The 22083-nt window shown below is 37.1% G+C and overlaps 1 protein-coding gene across 1 annotated transcript; it reads left to right on the forward strand.

Moving 5' to 3' along the window:
- Positions 1-243: 243 nt before the first annotated feature.
- NUP107 (nucleoporin 107) lies at positions 244-21969 on the forward strand. Its single transcript, XM_030238409.2, has 28 exons — positions 244-324; positions 1053-1138; positions 2129-2218; positions 2958-3073; positions 3923-4058; positions 4531-4634; positions 5142-5269; positions 5620-5668; positions 6901-6972; positions 7448-7536; positions 8302-8380; positions 9378-9491; positions 10383-10473; positions 11612-11688; positions 12211-12270; positions 12620-12765; positions 12877-12925; positions 14023-14092; positions 14543-14661; positions 16256-16294; positions 16727-16877; positions 17861-17967; positions 18944-19046; positions 19227-19387; positions 19580-19705; positions 20368-20481; positions 20766-20933; positions 21622-21969. Exons 1-28 carry the CDS (start codon positions 317-319, stop codon positions 21727-21729), a joined length of 2760 nt encoding a protein of 919 aa, XP_030094269.1. The 5' UTR covers positions 244-316; the 3' UTR covers positions 21730-21969.
- Positions 21970-22083: the final 114 nt, after the last annotated feature.

Raw genomic sequence — 22083 nt, forward strand, 5'->3', positions numbered from 1 at the left:
GCTTGGCGCGCCTCGTTAGCCCTTTCCTGTGCGGCCAGATAACCCCAATAGCACCTGACACTTTTACACTACGGGGTTTTTTTAAGCCCTGACCCTCAACGCCAGTTAACAGAGGAGACCACCTCGTGGCCGCCGGCGCCGTCCCCGCTCGTTCCCCACGGGCCTGCCGGGCCCCAGCGCGGCCTCGCCGGGCCCGGGGCGGGCGGGGCGCATGGGCGGCGCGGGCGGAAGGCGCCCGTCTCCTTCCGGGCCGCGGGCCGGCGCTGGCGGCGGCGGGAAGGCTGAGCCCGGGCCGAGCCGCGCCGGGGCAGCTGCCATGGACAGGTGAGAGGCGGCGGCGGCCGGAGCCCCGGCCCGGGGTCGCGCCGGCCGTGAGACGTGCCCCGGCGACGGGGAACGGGTGCGCACAGTGCGGGCTGCGAAACGCAGCGGGCCTGCAGCGGCTTCTGAGCGTACCGGAGGGGCTTTGTCAGCCGGGAGCTTCAAGTTTGGCTGCTGCTTCTTGAGTATATCTTTGGATTAACCGGGAGCTGTGAGCTGCTCAGGAGTCTCGGGGCCGGGCCTTTGCCAGGCCTGCTGAGGCGTGGCCGCGCCGCCCCCAGAGCCCACCGGAGCTGCTCCTCTGCTCCGAGTAGCTGGGAGTGGGTGTTTTCCCTTCGGAAACACGTGAGCTTTGCCAGTCTGGGGTGATTGCGTTATCCGGAGGAAAAAATGATGTAGTGAAATCATGCCATTCTTTCAATTTAATTTTTCAGTTAAAAATTGGAATTTCCTACTGTTGTATCTCTTACTAGCTTTTTTTTTTTTTCTCTTTAATAGTAAGATGTTAATTATAGTATAGGAGGAACCAAATCTGGGTTTTCATGCAAGCTCATTTCCCTGAGCTAATAAGCAGTGCTAGATTTCTGCAGAGGAAGCTGGACATAAGTAGTAAGATTGGAGATAACGCTTTAAGTTTCCTGGTTGGGGAGTTACTTTGGCATGACAATAAGATCTTGGATGTCCTGCTTGAATTCACTTGCTTGTTTTCTGTCTGTGCGGCTGTTTTGTAGAAATGGTTTTGATGACATGTCATCCCCCCATGATCCTGAGGTGGTCAGACCTGGACGGAAGCAAGGCTCTCAGAAAAGAGTTTCTAGTATCCTTTTTCTGTAAAGAATGTTTATCTTCAACTGCTGTGTTCTCCAGGTGTAGTATATTTTTAATACTGCTTTTATTCTCCTGGGTGTATGAACTCCAGTGGTTTTTCACCCAGAGAACTATCTGAGACCTATGTGACAACTCCATTTCTGAGCTTTTGGAAAAGAAAAATAAGTTTCCTTCATTATAATTTAATTTTATGGTCTTATTTGCAGGTATTGTAGTACCAGAGTATTATGATGATCTAGTGTATCTGTCATAGCAAGAGTAGTGCACAGACATAGATTTAAATTTCCATAGAAATTTCCCCCCCTGCGTTTTTACAATAAGGAAATAACCCCCCCACCATGTAGTTTGATAGCTAAGATAGTGGTATTTTCATGGTTGTGATGGCAAAGGAATGCAGTACATTTGCTTGTTCTTATGGGTTTTGCATCTAAAATAAAGCCAGTGAGATATTTGCCCCGATTATATTGTGGTTAAGAATCAAGATGTTTCTGAATGCTAGTAGCCCAAGCTACTGAAACTTTTATACAACTGCTTCTTAGTCAATCATACCTAGAGCACTGAACCTGGTTACTGATGGGAAGAAGAAAATTAGAGCAACAGAGCACCCAGAACCGAGAGAGGGAACATTTTAAAAAATGCATTCAGACTCAGATTTTCTTGTTATGGTTGCTGTAGCATGAAGCAGCTCCTCATGGGGCAGAAGGATTCTCTTTGACCTGAGCCACTGTGAGGAGTCCCAGACCTGTTGTGTTCATATTTGTGAGCTTCACTTTGTGGTGTCCCTTTTAAGCTTCCAGCTTTTAAGGTTCTGATGAAACATTTTATGAAACTTCCTGTTTTATTCTGAAAGACAAGACGTGTAATTTTCATAACATTTGAGTTACAACAAAATATTTTTCCTTTCCAAGTAGTCACATTCATTTAGAATAAATCCAAAAGTGTGTTTAGGAGATTGTTTCTTAACTAGTTTATTAATCAGTTCTTACATCCCTGGATGACACTATTGGAAACATGACACCCAAAAGCCAGTTTCTTTCCCGAACTCCTAATTCATTACTTCACCAGCCAGGTAAGACTGCTTGCTTGTTTGCTTACTATTTAGTTAAAGGTTTTATGTGCTTTTACTTAATAATTAATAACAATCCATAAGAAGCATGTGGATGTGCTGTAATCCAGTGAAGGCCCACAAAGTTGGTTAATGGGTTAAGTATCTGACATATGAGGAGAGACTGAGAAGAGCTGGGATTGTTTATCCTGGGAAAAAGGTTGGGGGATCTTGTAAATATATATAAATATTTGATAGGAGGCAGTGAAAAAAGAGCAAAGTTTTTCCTGGTGCTCTGAAAAGTCAAGAGGCAATAGGCACAACAGCATATACAAGGAATTCTGTTTAAACATTAAAAAAACACCACCTTTTTTACTCTAATGGTAGTTGAATGCTAGAACTGGTTGCCCAGACAGTCTGTGGAGTCTCTGTCTTTGGAGATAAATAAAGCTGGATAAGGTCCTGAGCAATCTTTTCTAGTTGACACACCTTTGGGCTGCCTTTTGCTTTAAGGGTTTGGAGACCAATTTCCGAGAAAGAATGAGTGGAGATGTACTGCTCTTTATGCTTGTGTGTGTTTACAATGAACTCTAGTAACTGAAGTTAGTTGCCTATTGGGTGCATAAATACGATCTGCTTTCAGGCTTCTATCTGCACTTCATAAGTACTTCAGTCTCTGTTAAAAATTTCTCCTGGAATTTCTGGATAGAGCAGAGTAGCTTTAAATACTTTTTCTTTTCAAAAAAGCCTCTTTCTCTTTCAGGTACTGCATTACATCGCAGCTCCATGAAGCCATCAGATATGTCTACCATCCTGGGAACAGGAGGGAAATCTCCTCTTATTCTACCAACTTCTGGTCTTTTTGGCAGTCTCTCAATGGTGAGATGGTTAGAGCAGCTTTTTCTCTTTTGTCCCTGTGAAATGTAAGAGACTCCAAGTTCAGTGTTTCTGTGTTGTTTGCTCCAAAGACAAACTGAGTGTACAAGCTTGCTGGTACTGCTGTTGCTGTTTGCTACTGGTGGTAATTATTACTGTGTTGTTCTTTGAGATGATGCAGTGAGGAATACTAGAAGTTTACAAGGACTTTACAAATACACCATGTGTGTTAAGCTAGTCCTCATAACACCGGCTTCTGACTACAAAAATCCTGACTGTGCTTGTTTACAAATTCTTCAAACATAATTTTTTTATGTTAGCAGGTTAAAAGTTTGGGATTTTTCTTGTTTAAGTATTCTCCAGTATTAGGCTTCACTAGAGCATTGAAGTTTAGACTTCAAAGAACAAGCTCTGCTGATGTTTTTTTTTAGATGACATTGATTGTCTTCTACTGCAATGTCTTTGCAAAAACGCTGATTGGAAAAGTTATCAGTAGGGACCTAAGAAGTATGTTATCTCCATTTATTTTTAAATTAACTCTTAAGAAGTTAAGGTGTTTTTCTCTATCTACATTTTAATTCATTCTCCTTTTTAGTTGTTTCTGTGATATGAGCTATTTGTTTCTTCATGAATTATCAACTTCTGGGGCCTAGTTGATCAGTGTGTATACAGAGCTCTCTCTGTGTCCTGGGGTGACTAAATTTGCCCTAAACCAGGACACACTGATAATTTTTTTAAGGCATAGTTGCACCTTATCTAAAGGCACTATTATTTCATTATTAGTTTTTTAGGATTCTCTGTTTATATACCACTCATATAGAAGGTAAAAATACGTTCTTGTTGTGCTTTCAGTTGGATGAAAGTAGCTGGACAATGGCACTCTCACCTCAGCAGAGAGGGATGTTTGGAAATGCAGACATGTCCAGTATGACAGAAGATGTCACTATGAGTGCTGTCTTGTTGCGTGAGGATGATCCTGGAGAAGCTGGTGAGACAATTTGAAGTTTTACTAATAATTACAAATTACAATTACAATCAGTTCCTTTTTTACATTTTTCTGTATTATTTTGCTGGTATTTCTTAGTCAAAAGCAATCTATTTTTAAAAGTTCAGGAAATTACTCTGTTCCAGTTTATTGGAGTTTTGTGAGTTTGTGCTTTCTATGGAGCCTGTTCTGATGGAACAGATCTGATGCTCTAGATGTGGGAAGCAAACCAGATTAGTTTTTTGGAGTTATGCAAATGAGTTTGCTGTTGAAATTCTTGCAGGTGGCGTATTTACAACAAAAGTTTTATAACTGACATAGCCCATAGCTTCTGGAGATAGTTCATATTATCATTGCACTCATTTAAATTTGCAAAATGAGATGTCATCAGAAGGATGTTTTTGTAGTTCAGTGGGGGCTTTTTTACCAAGGTGTGACTCACTAATATGGCTGTTTCTTCTTATATCGGTCCTAGCTACTATGAGCATGTACTCAGACTTTCTGCATTCCTTTCTGAAGCATACATCAACTACCATTTTTGATCTTGTAGATGAGTATGAAAATATTTGTAACAGTCAGGTAAGTAGTTACTTGGTTTTTTATTTACTTTATTTTACATTCCCTTCCCTAAGCAGTGTTGCTGTGAAGTCACAGTGCTTAACATACATACATACTTTAAATCTTCCAGCTTATGAGTCAATGCTGAACACTAGCATTGAGTAGCATCTCACTTTCCTCAAACACTGCTTTGGCACAGGAATACCCGTGGTGCAGCTTCCTGAATACTAAAATTGTCATCTGGTTGCTGTTCCACTGAAAGTGGCAAGTGGCAATAAACATTAGTAGATGTGGAAATGTTTTTATTAATGAGATGGATTAAAATGTACTCATTTTTCTCATATGTAAATAAATTAAATCATTGTATTATTTTATAAATAAAATCATCATTTGAAGAGATGGTAATCAAACCCATTTGTTGGAAAACATTCAGGATAGTAAAAAGATTGCTGTAATGGCTTAGGAAAAAATACAAAAAATACAAAAAAAATGGGCAACATTAACTCTGTATAAATTTATTTCTCTCAGGTGAATATATTAGGGAAAATAGTTTATCGGGCAACTCCTGGACAGCAGAAGTTTTCCAAAACTGCCAGTGTCTTGTGGCTTCTCAAGCAGGAGATGGTAACGTGGAGACTGCTGTCCTCACTTTATAGGTAATTCCTTAGAAAAGCACACTACTACATTTTTGTACTGAGATTACTTTCTTGGACAAATTTTTTAGGAGTTTATAAATATGGAGTCAATCAATTAAGCTTAATTAGCTGTTTGTTAAGTTGTTACTAAGTTAAAAAGCTGTTTATAGAGGTAGGTTCTGATATATTTGTCTATTCATTATCTATTTACAAAAATGAAAGTTGTAAATAGGAGTGTTCTTATTACCTTTGCAACTTTTAGCATTTTTAAGAAATTTTTGTGAAGTTTTTTAAGCATTTTTGCATAGATATTTTGCTAAATTTTCTCAGCTTTTGTTTTAATCTTTAGTGTTTTGCATTTTTATTTCTAGAGACAGAATACAGTCTGCACTGGAAGATGAAACTGCATTTGATATCACTGTAAGCATGGACTCTTGGCATTTTTTTAAAGTGATATAAGAAGCTAAACAAGCAAAATACAGGCTGAATGCTTGTAAAAAAATTTACTTTTAAAATCTCAAAGTGGCAGTCACTTAAAATTCAAAAGTGCAAAATGAGACTGATTTTTATCAAGACAATTACTAAATTATTTCATCTATTGTGAAAAGCACATCTAAATACTCAGTTCTAAAGAGAGATTGCTAGCGTAAAAATTATTGCAAAGTATTCTTTGTTTTGTTTCCTTAAATATCCTGAGTTGGAAGGGATGCACAAGGATCATTGACTCCTACTCCTGGCTCTGCACAAAGCAACCCTAAATTCACTAGAAATAACTATTTATTTATTTTTAAAAGCTGCATCAGTTGTTGTGACATTCCCATAGGTCAGAGATAATTTTGCTTTGCTTAAAAGAAGAACATGTGGTCTCTAGCTGTCTAGCCTTTGCAGTCCTAATTCTGATTTACCTGAACAGCAATCCAAATTTTTTAGTATTCCTGTTAGAGCTGTAGTCATCTTGTCTATGTCAATACAGTGCTTCCAGCCTTTGCTGCCAGAATATGCATAGGAAAACAAAACAATAGGTATAGTGGCTCTGCCTTTGAAAAATTTATGGTTGCAGATCTTTCTTCTCAGTCATAAAATAGCTTCCTCTACAATTCCCACTGCTAAGTTGTCAGTGTTAATCACTGTTATGCCAAAAATACCCAGTTTCCTCCTACCTGTGCTTTTTAGGAAAACACATCTTCTGTTCTCTTTTTATTGCAAGTCTAATGAAAGCTAAATTAATGCAGGAGATCAAATAGAAGGATCGGGGCTCTGGAGCTGGTATTTTTTTGGCTTTAACACTTTTTGATGTTAAATGTGTGTATGATGTTGAAAAGTTATTTTTCCTTTTAATTTAAGGTGACAAATGGGATTTAATATAATATGCAGGCAGTCAAAGAATCAATTAATCTACTGTGTGGAATCTTTCTGTGTTCATATATTTGTGAATTATATTCTAAGTCTCATTTTTACGTTTTTTAGTGTAACTTGATGTAAGTGATCAAATAAAACAATGTGTAAGGCATTTATACATTGGGAGGGGAGGGGGAAATACAGCATACTGAACTTGTAGCACATTTCTCAAGTAGTATATGTTTGAGTTGATATTTCTGGTTCTGTGGAAATTTTATTTTCCATGAATTAATAATCAGCTTTTTCTTTAATAGGCTTTAACTGCTAGTGAAAAAACTACTGTAGACAACTTGTTTCAGAAAGATTCACTTGTTCGACAAAGTCAGGTATGATGGAAGGTTTTTAATATGGGAATGAAAATAGATTAAATGTGCATAATACTAATGCTCTTTGCACTTTTGGGGGTTGTTTCTAATACTTTTTTTTAACATTCACTCAAATATGTATTAATTGTATGCATAAAAATGATGCTCCTTAGTTGCTGAAGATGAGAAAGATTTTTCAGGCTTTTCTGCAGAGGATGAAAGGCTGAGAGCTGTTCCCATTTGCAGCATCTGTTACTGTTGATGGTGATTGATAAGCTGTTAAGTAGCACTGTATTAAACTGAAGTATCCACTGAGAAACAGAGATAAAGTGCCAACCACCTTCATATTGGATACTTAAAATGCAAGTGGAATAGTATTCTGGCTCTGTCAGCCTTTTGGTTGCTGCTTAGATAACAAGTGGATCCAGAGATGAGAAGAATAGAAGTATTATTTGTTACATGTTTGTTTTAAAAATGCAATTTAATTTTATTCCAGCTGGTGGTGGATTGGCTAGAGAGTATTGCTAAGGATGAAATTGGGGACTTCTCCGATAATATTGAGTTTTATGCAAAAACAGTTTATTGGTGAGTTCAGACTTCCTTTGATTATATACATTTTCCCATCAAGCATAAAATTCACAGTCACAGAATCACTCTTGAAAAGAAGTAGTCTTTTTAGGTTCTTCATTTAATTCACTTATTTTGTTTAAATTCTTACATGTAAAAATTGAGACTTCTTACCCATCCACTGAAGTAAATCTCACAAGTCAGTTAGTGCCTTTTGGGAGGCAAAAATGAAAGGAAAAACCATCAAACCATTGTAATTTAATCTTTGTCTGGCTTTAGTTTTTGCCTGTCTAAATTCTAATCACTTTGTGTCATTAAGCCTTCACCAGAAGCCATTACTGTCACCTTTATTATCACTGATGGGTTTTATAGCAGAATGGACCAAAGACTACCTTCCATGCTAGATGCCTACAGTAAACCTGCTTTTAATGCCGGTGAATACAGGCTTTTGGAATTACATGGAATTACATTAATTCTGTCCTAGACTGAATTTATAGTAATGCTAATGGGAAAATCTGCTTATGCAGAAGTCATTAGAATACATGAATGATTAAAATAAAAGATGCTTTTGAAAGAAATCAAATATATGTGCATTAATTCTAATATTGTACTTTTGGAATGTTATGTTTTCACAACACTAGCAGAGTCCATTGATATATCAGCCAAACCAAGTGTCTGTTCTGTAAACATACTCTATGTAACAAAATATGTCTTTCAATATTTGTCTTACTCAAAGATGCTTGCTAAAAAAGTAAATTTTGTAAAACATTTCACTGCTTTCAGGGATAACACACTACACACCCTGAAGCAGCGACAGTCAAGTACATATGTGGGAAGTTCTCGTCCTCTGGTAACAGAGTTGGTAAGTATTACATGCAAATAAGACTTGGCTTCAAAATGGGATAGAGAAATACGCAATCTCCACAGATTGCCACCAATTCTTAGATAGTTGTGCTGTCTAAACTAGTTGTAGTATCTAAAAATTGCTGCAGAAATCGTGAGGCAGAGCACCTCAAAAATTCTTTCATGGATCACTGTGTACTTGTGTTTTCTTTCAGCAATCACTTCCATGCTCCCACCCCCCTGCACAAGTACTTGTGATCAATTTGGTGAAGTAATGGCTTTATTATGACTAAAACAACTCATGTTCCTAACCAGAAAAGCTTATAGAACTCTTTGAGGAGCCCTTGCAGAGAAGGGAATGCTGTCTTTATGCAGTAACCAGTACAATGAAACCAAGTCCTAGTGCAATACTTTGAGAGCTCTATAATAAAAGTTAGTAGGAGAGAAGTCAAGGAAAGAAAGGGCTGTCCGTTAGAACAAGGTGATGAGTTACCTCAGTGACAACAAAGCAGCCACCAAAGATTAATTCAATTGGGGAGTGATCTGAGGTATTGATTTGCTTTAGAAACTCTCTTTGGATTACATAGAAGCAAGTGTAGCTGTTGTGAAAAATGTCAGATAGAAGGTGAAGGAGGAGAAACAGTCTGGTAGGCAGATAGACAGAAGGGCAAAGAATGTTTGAAGATGAGAAGAGCTGGAAGATAGGAAATTTGGGGCAAATAACAAGGCAGAGGAGTAAATTAATTGCATTGACTCTTTCTGATAGGAACAGTGACAGAAGAGGAATAAGAGAAATTAGAGGAAAAACAGAAGTATCATGCTCAATATTAACTGCTAGTGAAAAAACTACTGTAGACAACTTGTCTACAGTAGTTGTACAGATTGTTGTGCCAACATGAAAAAGTGACTCCAAATTATAAAACAGGGCAGGACGTTAATGGAAGAGACATATGGGTATTGTGTAGATGTGATGACATCTGTTGTGTAGACTGAGTGATGACTTTTTTTTCTTGCAGGATCCAGATGCTCCTATTCGACAAAGACTGCCACTTGATGATTTGGACCAAGAAGACGATGCAAGGTTGTTGAAGTATCTCTTCACTCTCATCAGAGCAGGAATGACAGATGAGGTAGTGTAAGTTCTAATGAAGTAGACATAAGTATCTTACTTTTAAAGCAAATAAGCTGTGTACTTGCAGTGATCCGGTTTTCAATTTTTTGTCAATACTGACTGCCAAATTAGCGTTTTAATCATACTTGCTTGTATTTAAGTTATTTTGGGTGTAGAGTAGATGTTATGGAAAAAAATGTAGTTTTGGCTGTTTGGGTTGTTTGATGACATTTTTTCACTGTTGTGTTTTGACACTAAATACTGCCAAGACAAATACATAGAATGCTTTAAAGAGCTTCCCATTGTGTCTCTAATCATCAATGGATTGTTAGGTGTGTATACATAATGGTGTTTGAGTAATGGGGAGTAAAGGGGATTTGAGATTATCAGGCCAAAGACCTTAACTGAGGACTATGGGTACTTGCTCATTCTGTATGAGCAAGTACCCAATATGGTGCACATATATTCATTTTCTGATGGTATGAGAACACGAGCATACTGCTGAGGGCAGTGTGAGTAGAGATTTGTAGCTTCAGTTGGGATTGGGAAGGCTAAGTGAACTGGGAAAGTAAATGACTGCATGAAGACAACGATTAAACTTTTAAGCAAAAGGGCTATGCTTTATATTAGACTTACCAGAATGATGTATAACAGCTGTTTAGCTAACAAAAATGAGGCTGTAGCACATTTCTTACATTGCTGTAAATACTGAGTGAAGGTGAAAAAAGGATGAGATTTACTTTGAAATCTTTCAGTTGTTTTGAGTTTAAGATCCTCTGTTCTTATTTTTCACGTAGTAGAATCTCTATACAAATTAACTGTTTTAATAATATTCTCATTTTTAAAGAAGAAGCTTTAGGAGGTTTTCCTACCTTGAAGTGTGTTGCTGAGAAAATGCATTCTTTTTCAGGCACAGCGCTTATGCAAACGATGTGGTCAGGCCTGGAGAGCTGCAACTTTGGAAGGCTGGAAACTGTATCATGATCCTAACATAAATGGAGGTATCTGCTCCAAAGTGCATTTTAGACAGATATAAAAATACTAAGATATCTCATAGTATCTGTTTGTGGCAAAGAGAAATAGCTCTTTATTTTTACCTGAGGAGCCTTTTTTGATATCTGGAATATTTTACCATGTCTGTTGAACATGTAAAAACTAACATTAAATTATTTTAGTTGAAAGTGAGTTCATTGTATCCATCTGCACATGTTAAAGCCACTTTCTTTCTTAAAGTCAGACATAATCATTAGGAAATAGATGTCTCAGAGTTCTGTACAGATCTTCTCCACCTCCATATAATAACTTGGTTCTGCATTTTCTTATCATCTGGCTTATGCCACCTAGCACACATTTTGTTGCTTACAGGCTCAAATTGGACTATATCCCCAGCTTCAGAAAGGTGTAGTAGGACTAGAGTTCAGCAAATGTAAATGCAGAAGAAAGAGATGGTTTTAAAATATTTGAAAATTGTTAAGTACCTTTCTCCTTGGTTCCCCATTTATAACACAGTACCTTGCTTCTCTCTGTGTTCAGTACGTTACAGGATTTAGCAAGGAATTCAGTAATGAGTCTAAGTGTTGTTTATAGCTGGGTGTGGAAGGATTAATGCTTTCTTTCTTTTCAAATCATGATACCCTCTTACTTTTATCTGCATGCCACACCACTGTCCTAGCTTTTTTTTGAGTCTGCCTACCTAAGTTGTTGGTACGCAGGTATAAATGCCCATGCAGATGCATGCGAAATAGCAGCGCTGAAGCAGTGACATTTTCAAGAAGCTTTGATTAAGATACAAAAATTCTTTTTTTCCCCTTAACTTTGCTTTTTTTCAAAAGTAGACACTGTAGCTATGTTACAGCCAAAAGCATATTTTTTTAAAAGCTAGATAGCAGCCAAGTTTTTAAATTACTGTGACTTATAGATGCAAATTCACCAAACTAGCCAGAAAAGCCACCTTGCAGGCCAGTCAAAAGCATCAAAATGCTTTGAGAAGAGATCTAAAGGGATTGAAATTGGGCTATGAAACGAAAATAGACTTCATAGTTTTTTAGACATTACTGGATTCTCTTTTTTAATAACATTTCTCTCTTTTTCCTATCCGGTCTCTTTTTTTTTTTTTTTTTTATTATTTTTTGCATGTAGGAAAAGAGCTGGAGCCTGTTGAAGGCAATCCATACAGGTGCATTTGGAAAATAAGTTGTTGGCGCATGGCTGAAGAGGTAAGACAATGCTGCTATTTTTTCTATTAATACATAAATTTGAACTTTTTTGAACTCTGATATAGGATTTTAACTAAACACACCCACTCTGTGTTTGCTGCCTAGAGGATTCGCAATTAATGCTTCTAAGAGGATTTCTGAAATACCATATTTATCCATTGTGAGAAATCTACATAATCGACACCACTTTTTCAGGAAACATCTGCCTTTTTTTTTCTGGTTGAAAGTAAAACCACTGACACTGACTTTCATCTTGACTTAATTGAATGGGAAGGAGAAAACATTGCTTTCTTTCCAGGTCAATGTAAATTTTTCAGTTAAGTTATAAGGGGATGTTAGTGAAGGGAGTGTCACTTGCATTCTTATTTTGGCTCCTTGTGTATCCTGTGATTTTCCAAATGTACTTTGAATCCGTTAGATGGAACGTTTTGCAATGGATTAATCTCTAATAAAATGTAAAGTGACTAGAAAACTTAAATGCTTTGTAATTTGAAATTTAGTTGTTTTTATTGTTTCTTTTAGGAGCAGTTTAATAGATATGAAAGAGCAATCTATGCAGCCCTGAGTGGAAACCTCAAACAGGTATGTCAAGCCCCTTTGTTAAGCAGTGTTTGGTAGTTGTGCATTTCCTTTCTCATATGTGACAATGATATCGTCAGAAATAATTCAGTTACTCGTCTCTATACTTTTAAAGATCTGGTGAACAGAACAATAGCAAACATTGCTGCTTTAGTAGACATGCTCCTTGTAGTACTGACATGTCTTAATTAAGTATATTACATACTTTTGAGTCAAGGAAAGGCTGCTGTTTAAGGTCGTTACTACACTACTTTGGTGCCTGAAAATCTGATCCTAAATTATAGTTTCTCTGTTTGGATTCTGGTGTGTCTTCATCTCTTGATAATTTTTACTCTGTTTTTTCCATATGTAGCTTCTTCCAGTTTGTGATACTTGGGAAGATACTGTTTGGGCATATTTCAGGGTCATGGTGGACACTCTAGTCGAGCAGGAAATACGAACCTCAGTAGTCACTGCAGAGGAGATGGAAGAGCTCCCTAGAGATTATTTAGAAACAAAGTAAGTTTCAAGTAAAATTATGCTGCTGCTACACTCAACAAAGCATCCCGTATGGAAGCTGTGTGGAATATTCAAGGTAACTTTTTTTGTCTTTTCTCACTTGCTTTGAAGCTGGACTTCAGAAAAAGTTTTTGAAGAACTTCAGGCAACAGACAAAAGGGTATGTAATAATTGCCATGTTTCTCCTCACTGCTTACCATTTTTAATTATTCACTGGGTTCTACTTTTTACTGTACTCTTTAGCAAAATGCTCAAATATACACAATGACTAATTTGTTTCATATTTTCTATCCCCAAAAATGTGATTTCCAAATTCAAATAGATTTTTCTTCATGCTACTACCTCTTAACAGTGAAAGTGATACAGGTTTTGTGTTGCCCTGCCCTGTATCTGCCAAACTAGCTGGATGTGCTAAAGAAATAGATGGCTGTAAAATATTGTCAGATGTACAAAGCAGACAGACAAATCAACTATTCAGTGCTTCAATAAAATGTTCAAAATCGATTACATTTCATTTTCTTCATAGGAGATTCATGTGCATATTTCAGAACAGGCCTTTCAAAATTAAAAAGCATATTTGCTTAGACTGCGATTCTTTGTTACTTTAAGCACCCAAAATACTCATTTGTGTAAGATGGGGATACATAACTTACAGGTTAATTTTGCAGTGATTAAATTGAAACTATACTTACTTTTATTTGATGGGATGGACACATAGCATTTATCATATTGCTAAGACAAAGACATTCAGTCAGCTGCAGATACGCCCTACTGTATTTGCCTTTGCAACATAGTGCAGTCCTCACCATAAAGCAAATTTAGATTTGGATTGCATTTCATGCATTAATGTGTTGATTCCTCTGGGGAGACAGTGTAATTTCTTCCTGAAGTAACTTTCACAGGCCCTTTCTTTAAGGATTTATACACATTGTTGCATCTTCTGTGATTTTTGTAAATCTTATCTGTAACATCATTGTTTGTTCTCCTCTTCAGAGCAAAAAGCCCTTGGTGTTGGATGTCTTCCATGAAAGTTATTAACTGCACAGATCTATATTCCAGTTCTTTCTTTTAGTTTGTCAATGTTCTTGTAATTTGATGCAGAGACAGCAAGTGCCTTTTCTCTTGCTCTTTATGAAGAATACCCTTTGAAATAGGATAGCTTTTTCCCCCTGAGAAACCTTTGCTTTATTTATGTTTGTTTTCTTCATACATTATGCTAGAAGATTTATTCAAGTTTTGAATTCTCTTTGTCTCCAGAGGGTTATAGAGGAGAATCAAGAACACTATCATGTGATTCAGAAATTCATTATACTTGGAGATGTGGATGGTAAGCATTTCTCTTAAGTGATTTTTTTTTTTAATTGTCAACTGACTACATTATTTTGAGGGACCTTTACAGAAACTTCTGTATGAATGGATTTTTAGAAGCGCACAGTAGGCAAGCTCTGCATTAAAGTTGTGCTCTAATCAAGAATTCTAGAGACCTACAAGTTTGACCTACAAGGTAGTTTTCAAAGAAGTAATGAAATTGTGTAAATGTGTCAGGATACATGCCAGACTATAGGTATAACTTCTTCTGAGAAATAATGGGATACATACAGTACATTTTTAAGCCAAACAGCTACATCTTTCTGAAATTGTTGCTGTTCTGTTTTGCTGGACTTCTGAGACTAAATTACATTTGTTGAATAAATGCATAATTTTGAAATATTTCTAGGGTGGTTTTTTCTTTTTCTCCATGGTATGGCTAATGCAGACATTTCCTTGGTGGTTATAGGTTTGATGGAAGAAGTCAGCAGGTGGCTTTCCAAGGACAGAAGTGTGCTCCCAGGACACCTCCTTCGTTTCATGACACATCTTATTCTGTTTTTCCGTACTTTGGGTATGCAGACTAAGGTCAGTTCGCTTGTACTTGATTTGCTGTCATAGCAGTAGCCAGTCTTGGAAGTAGAAATTCTTTTGTGCAAGTACATGGACAACATAGAATGATGGTAAATTACTGCCAGGCTGAGGAGGACCTGCATGCTTAAATAGTGTATATGTTGATCTTGGAGCCTAAAGGAGAAAAGAGCATCCTCCTCCCTTCCTGCCGAGCTTAAAAACTGGGTTTTGAGGATGGTGGATTTTACTCAGAAGCCCTTTGTTGAGAAGGCCGTGGGTCAAACTTCTGTGTTAGGCTTATTCATAGCAGCCAAGATGTCCTGAATATAACCTGTTCTTATAGACAGTTGCTGGAATGATACATTTTGCTGCTGTTAGCTCATAAATGCTTCTGCTCAAGGCAATTAGTGGCAGCTGAAACTTTCTTATTATCTCCAAGTATAAAGTATAAATAGCCCACTACCTATTTGGCCTATTTATGCTAAATACACAGAGGGGTCACATAGCTGTAATTACTCATTTTGGACAAAATCACAAGTAATTTGGGGCTCTCTTTTTCTATTTTAAAATTTAGAAGCTGTTATGTATCAAGTAAGTTTCTGAATGTAACCTCTTTTGGGAAAACACAAATGTGTGTCTTCATTAGATGATTTAAATACAGCTCTGAGTTACTGTCTATTCATACTTCCAATTATTGCTTGAGTTCCTCGTGGAAATTTGTTTTGAAGTCAGTTAACATTTAGCTAAATAAGAGGAATGTGTTTGTGTGTGTGTATGTGTTTACATACTAATTTTTTAGTCAGACTCAAAATTTTATGGAGTAGGTGTTTAAACTAAAGTGCAGTAGAACTAGCCATTAGCATATGTTTGACAGAAGGGACAAACAACGTGTAATTTTCTACATTAATTCCATTGTGGGAATTTGTAACAATTGATTCTGCCTTTACAGATTTAGAGTAGATTAATTTATTGTATGATTACACAATCAGCCCTCAGTAGACTTCATGGGGAAGAGGCAGAAGCTTTTATGATATTTATTGTATATTGATTGTATACAGCTCGTATAGACTTATGCTTAGATGAAGGTCTTCAATTTACACATATAAAATTAAAATGATAATTCCTGACAGGAACACTTGAGTCTTAGCTAAAGCAGTTTCAGGTGCTCAGACTATAGTGGTTCTTCAGTATAGGCTATTCCAGATGAGTCAGGTGATATTTATACCCTGTTACATTATCATTTTCTATAATAAAACAGGGCATGTAGTACACTGCAGTAGTGATCTCTGTACCTGACATTTTGTTTATTAATTTGAAAAATAGGGTTAAATAAAAAGGTTTAAAAATCCTGTAAAAAGTAACCTTCCAGTTAGACCAAAGATTATATTATCCAGTTGCTGAAAAAAAAAATCCTTGGACCACTAAGTCTTTTTTAATCATGCTCCAAGAGAAACAGTTCTTCCAGTTGAGTCTGTTTGTGTAGATTACTGAAGCAGGAAGAGGCAAATAACCTTGTGGCTGTTTTAATAGCCATAGCCTGTCAAGTATCTTTTATTTTATTTTCCACATTATCTGATTTATAATTGAATTTGTATTTGTTTGCAATAAGGAGGAAGTTTCTGTTGAAGTCCTAAAGACCTACATTCAGGTAAGCTTTCAGAAATATTGTTTGTTTTCTATGATGTGATTTAGATGTAAAGGAGGAAGAAAAGCAGACTTAAGGTTACGGGATGATAAGAGCTATGATACAGCTAATGCTCTTTTCTCAAGAGATACATGGAAGCTTGCCTGATACACAAATTCTCTGTCAGCAGTTCTTAAATAAGAGACAATTTTATTGATCCTTGTTTAGAAGCTGAGTGGAATCTTCCTGTATCAGAATAAATTAATCAGAAATTGGTTCCACATTTTTGGGTGTACCCAGTACACGTTTTTACTCAAGTGTAAGCACTTTGGTGTTTACCCTAAGGAATATAGTATGCCTATCTGTTAAATATATTTATATTTTAGTGGATATCTTCTGTATATTTGCATCTTACATATTTGCTTCTCATTCTGTATGTTTGTTCATACTGTGCAGCGGTTGGTGTCTGAGAAGCACACAGATTTAATAGCATTCTATGTCAGCCACCTGCCCCCAGAGCTCGCTGTGGCTCAGTACGCTTTATTTCTTGAAGATGTTACTGAGAGCGATCAACGCCACCACTGCCTTGAATTAGCAAAAGAAGCAGGTGAGAGACCCTGATGGTCCAGTTATCATTTTATATCCTGGGTTATTTTGTCTTTCAGTAGTTTTTGCTCTAAAAGCTATGAATATGACACTCTTTCCTTCCCCTATTTTTTTTCAGATAAATAAAATTAATTTGCTGATCACTTTTTCAAGTAGGTGTATAGGTGTGTTTTCATTAACCTGGCATTAAACTAAAAATATCACTGCTTCTGGGTTATGTCCAAACACACCAGGAAGTAAATGTCAGCTGCCTGTCTCAAATATATGCTCTGAAGCTTGACATGATCATATTATTTCGGAGAACTAATTATAAGAATACATACCTTTTTGTGGATTTAGGAAGGTTATGAGTATCTTAAATTTTTTGTCCAATTTACAGTGCTTTTTCTTAGCCCCATGGTAAGTTGCTTGCATTAATTGTAAACTTCCTTCCAGGCCTGTACATGAAACTAGAAGGGGATTACAATTAAGCAGCACACTGTCCATTGCTTGACAATGACTGTGCTACAAAGAAGCAGATTTCCTGCAGATTTTGTGTCTTAACTTTTCTTTAGTCATTTTTCAATCATTTTCTTTTAAACTCAGCTAAGGTTTCAAAAATAACACATCCTGCTTAAGCATCTGTAAAAGAACTATTCTGAGCTTTTCCTGGTACATTCCTGTCAAATCATAGCCTTGCTGTCAGAATTGTAAGAATCGGTGATCTTAGCAGATATATCTATATGCTGTCTTGAGCACAGACTGAAAAACTTATTAGTTGTCTTATTCTTGTATTTGATATTCTCTGTTATATCAAATCTCATTATTGTAAAATACCTGCAATAAATTACATAGTGCAAAAGCTTATAATTTATTCTGGCAATATGTGTTTGAACAGACTGATAAGAATTACCAGTAGAAAGGAATAAGATCAACAACTGGAGTCTGAAATTGAATTTGTGTTTGAGTTCATGATAGTGCTTACACAGTTCTCTTTTAACCCAGGTCTGGATGTTGCAACCATAACAAAAACCGTTGTTGAAAACATCCGCAAGAAGGATGCTGGGGAGTTCAGCCACCACGACCACGTGCTGGACACAGGCACAACAGAGGTGAGTGCTTCACAGAGCAGATAGTCCAGTTTGCAATTAGCTATGGAGTCTCTGACCATGTAAGAGCCATATTTTTCTTTCAACAATGGTGAAAATTGCCTTGAAAAACTCTATGAGGGAAATACACTTTCCGTGTGACCTAGTGAGGGTATTGCACAAATCTGTAACTCTGCTTCTACTTTTCCTTGCTCTTTGGGTGTGTGCTTACCTGTATACAAACATTAGGTGAAGATAAGGCCTTTGAAATGACTGCAGCACCCTGTGTTGTAGCTGGGTGTGTTGTTGTAGCCTCTACAGTTTATGGGATTAGTACTTGGGATCTCAGATGTACCTTTTAAGGTGCTGAAGTTGCATTTCTAGCTACAGCAGACACTGCTTTGCTGACAGTTTCCTTGTCACTGCTGTTGAGCATTGGTTGGATCTATTTCAGTGCTTTAGGGACAGCAAGGTAATATTAATAGGCTCTATTCAAAGTTCTGTTTAGAAAGCAACTGATTGTTTGCAAATTTGTGGTAATATTTTTGCTGTTCAGTACAAAGTTTAAGCTCCTTAAGACAAAAAGGTAGTTGGTCTAACACAAGAGTTGGAAAACTGTGATTGCAGGCTGATGGCACCCCTGAAGATTATAGCAAGAGGTCCATAAAATATGTTGGTATAGTGTATTTGTATTAAAATTTGAGGAAAACCCATTATAATCCATAAAAAATGTTGAGAGATGATGCTCTGAATATTTTGGGAACACTTAGAAATTAATTTGTTTTTATTATTCTAGATAATAGGCAGAGGTTTTCTAAGCTTTTGAATAAAGCAGTCCTTGTTACTGTTGCAATGTTTTGCAGTGCTTTCCAAACTTGTGTATTTTACTGTACCTGTTGCAGTGCTTTCCAAACTTGTGTATTTACCTGACCAGATCTAATGTGTTTTGCATCAACTGTGTGCTTGAAATGGTGCTGAATCTCTGTGTTGTTTTTTACAGGCAGATCAGCTGAAAATAGATGTAATTGACTGGCTCGTATTCGATCCTGCACAGAGGGCAGAAGCACTTAAGCAAAGCAATGCAATCATGAGGAAGTTCTTGGGTACTAAGCTTCACAAATATTGTAGACTTATTTTTAAACGTTGGTTTTGTTCTCATTGGCTCTTGGCAGTACATTTGATATAACTTTGGATCTAGTCTATTAAAAAGCATGGGTTTGCCAGCTTAAGAAGATAAGGTATGGAAATTGCAAAGCTCTGACACCCAGTTCACATTCTCATAGCATCCAAGAAACATGAAGCTGCAAAAGATGTGTTTGTGAAGATTCCTCAAGACTCTATAGCAGAAATATATAACCAGTGGGAAGAACAGGGAATGGATACTCCACTTCCAGCTGAAGATGACAATGCTATCCGGGAACATTTATGTATTCGTGCATATTTGGTGAGTTTCAAATGTGCAATATTCCATGTTATTATTTAGAAATACTGGTGGCTTTGCCTTGGTGGTGACACTTTAGCTTTGTCCATTTGATTTAACTTTTGATTCTTTGATTCATTAAAACTGTGCATGCAATGACATTCTAGTTATCAGATGAGTCAAAAATACGCAAACACTGTTTCCAATGCAATCCAGGAAGCCCATGAAACCTTTAATGAATGGTTTAAACACATGAACTCAGCTCCACAGAAGCCATCTTTGTTACCACAAGCAAGTTTCACTGAAAAAGTGGCCCATGAACATAAAGAAAAGAAGTATGAGGTAGGTGGAAGTCCAGATTATTTACTCTAAACTTTTATGTTCTTGCTTTAGAGACAGTCTAGTTCAATGAAAGAAAGTAGAAGACTGCTATTTCATATTATTTAAGGACTCTCTTATAAACTATTTTTATATTGAGAGAGTATGAGACAACAGAATTAGAAGGCAACTGCACAATAAATTCTGTTTTTTTAATGACTCAGCTTTACATAAAATATTTTAATAGTAAAAATTATCATGTGTTGATTTTCAGTGTTATTAATAAATGTGAGCACTTGATTTTGCTATTAATTCTCTTAAGTATTATCACCTTTTGTTTTCCAAAAGATGCTGCAGTTTTGTTTTGATTGAAGTTCTTTTTGCAGGTCTGGTCAGTAAAAATATATGCTGTTCAGTTAACATAAACATTTTTTAATAAGCATGGCAGAATAGGTTGTTTAAAATTATCTTCCTCTCGTGGCTTTGCTTCTGAACAGCCTGTCTGACTCTGTGGACAGGGCATTAAGAAAGGATGGAAATAGCTGTTAGCAGCAGGCTTTTAAGTTTTAGACACTGGCTGAAGATTCTAATTTGAATTGGAGCTGCACTGCCTGTTGCAGTCTGCTTTAAAATAGCCTTGGAAATTATCCTGTTCTGCAGTAGTTTATTTTTTGTTTCTTTGCCAGATGGATTATGGCATTTGGAAAGGCCTCTTGGATGCTCTTACAGCTGATGTTAAAGAGAAAATGTACAATGTGTTGCTGTTTGTTGACGGAGGATGGATGGTTGATGTCAGAGAGGTAAAATGAATTTTTATGCCATGACACAGACCACAAAGCACAGATCACATGTAGTTGTACCTTTGTGACATTTAGTTTCATGTGTGCCTGTTCAGTTGGCTCTGGCCTTGCTGTGAGCATTTAAAGCTTTCTCCCTGAGTAACCATGCAGATCACATCTGACAGTCCACTCCAGGCTGCTTAGGCCAGTTTTCTGCCTCCAGCAGTACTAATTGCATGGTTGTGCTGAGTTGCCTGTGACAGGTAGATTTTCATAACACTGACATGTTGTTTTGCTCTGGTAAGGACGCCGAGGAGGACCCTGAGCGAGCACACCAGATGATCCTGCTGCGAAAGCTGTGCCTGCCCATGATGTGCTTCCTGCTGCACACGGTGCTGCACAGCACAGGGCAGCACCAGGAGTGCCTGCGCCTCGCTGACATGGTCGCCTCTGAGCGCCACAAGCTCTACACGGTGAGCTAGGCAGGGCTGCAGCAGCCTGGCTTACACTGAAAGCTCTGTGGGTTGGCTGTGGAAAAAGCTTCTATATAGAGAGGAAGACACCATATGTTCCTTAACATCATAAGTTTCTCGATTGTTTCCCATTCACTGCAGTAGTAAAAGGTTTCCTTGTGTTATGACTTAAGGAATCAAAGAGTTAACTTTGAAATATTGGGGATAATGACCGGTGTTCTGACAACCAGTTCTGAGTACTGCAATTACTAGTTTTTGGATGGGGGCTCTTGAATTTTAACTTCATGATCTTAAAGGTCTTTACCAGCCTAAATGATTCTGTGATTCTGAATTTAGCTGTAGAATTGTAATTGATTTCTCTATTTCCGTTGCATTTCAAACACTATATAAGCAGGTTTTGCTTTAGAGCATTTGGTTTAGCCATGACCATCTTTGCCTCCAAAAGCCTGAAAAACAACCCCAAAATGAGACAGAGTTATCTTGAGCCTACGTTCAGGTTTTGGATGCTGCTTCTTAACCTCCCATGTCTTACTTAATGTCCTTCTGAAATGCCTGATGCTCACACTATCTTGAATAGAAATAAATAGAAAAATAGTAACTTAATTAACCACCACTTTTTTTTATCACTGTTATTCATTGCAAATAAATATAACTGTATGATGTTTGGTTTTTTATTGTTTATTCTTAGGTATTTTCAAAAGAAGAACTCCGAAAGCTCCTACAGAAGCTGAGGGAATCTTCTCTGATACTTCTGGACCAGGATCTTGATCCTTTGGGATATGAAATTCAGTCATAAGTTTTCATGCACATACTTTCAAAAACTTTGGAGCATGGACATTCTGGTTATTAACAAAACAAACAAAAGACTCCAACAGAATCATTACTTGGACAAAGTGTTCTCTTTTGGTGGGGTGAAAAACCCCAACCTTCAGATTTCAATTCAAACTTGAAAAAGCATGACCAACTCAGAAATGTTATTTGTTACACAACCTTTTTCATATTTTTTTCCTAATAAAAGTGCTTGAAAAAGAAAAAATGTTTGTTCATTCTAATCTAAAATGTCGTTATGTAAATTTGGTGATTGTATGAACCTCCTTAATTTATTTGCTACATGCCACAAAGACTTCCCATAGACTGAAAGCATTACTTA

Source organism: Serinus canaria, chromosome 1A (genome assembly GCF_022539315.1).
Source record: "Serinus canaria isolate serCan28SL12 chromosome 1A, serCan2020, whole genome shotgun sequence".
Lineage (NCBI taxonomy): Eukaryota > Metazoa > Chordata > Aves > Passeriformes > Fringillidae > Serinus > Serinus canaria.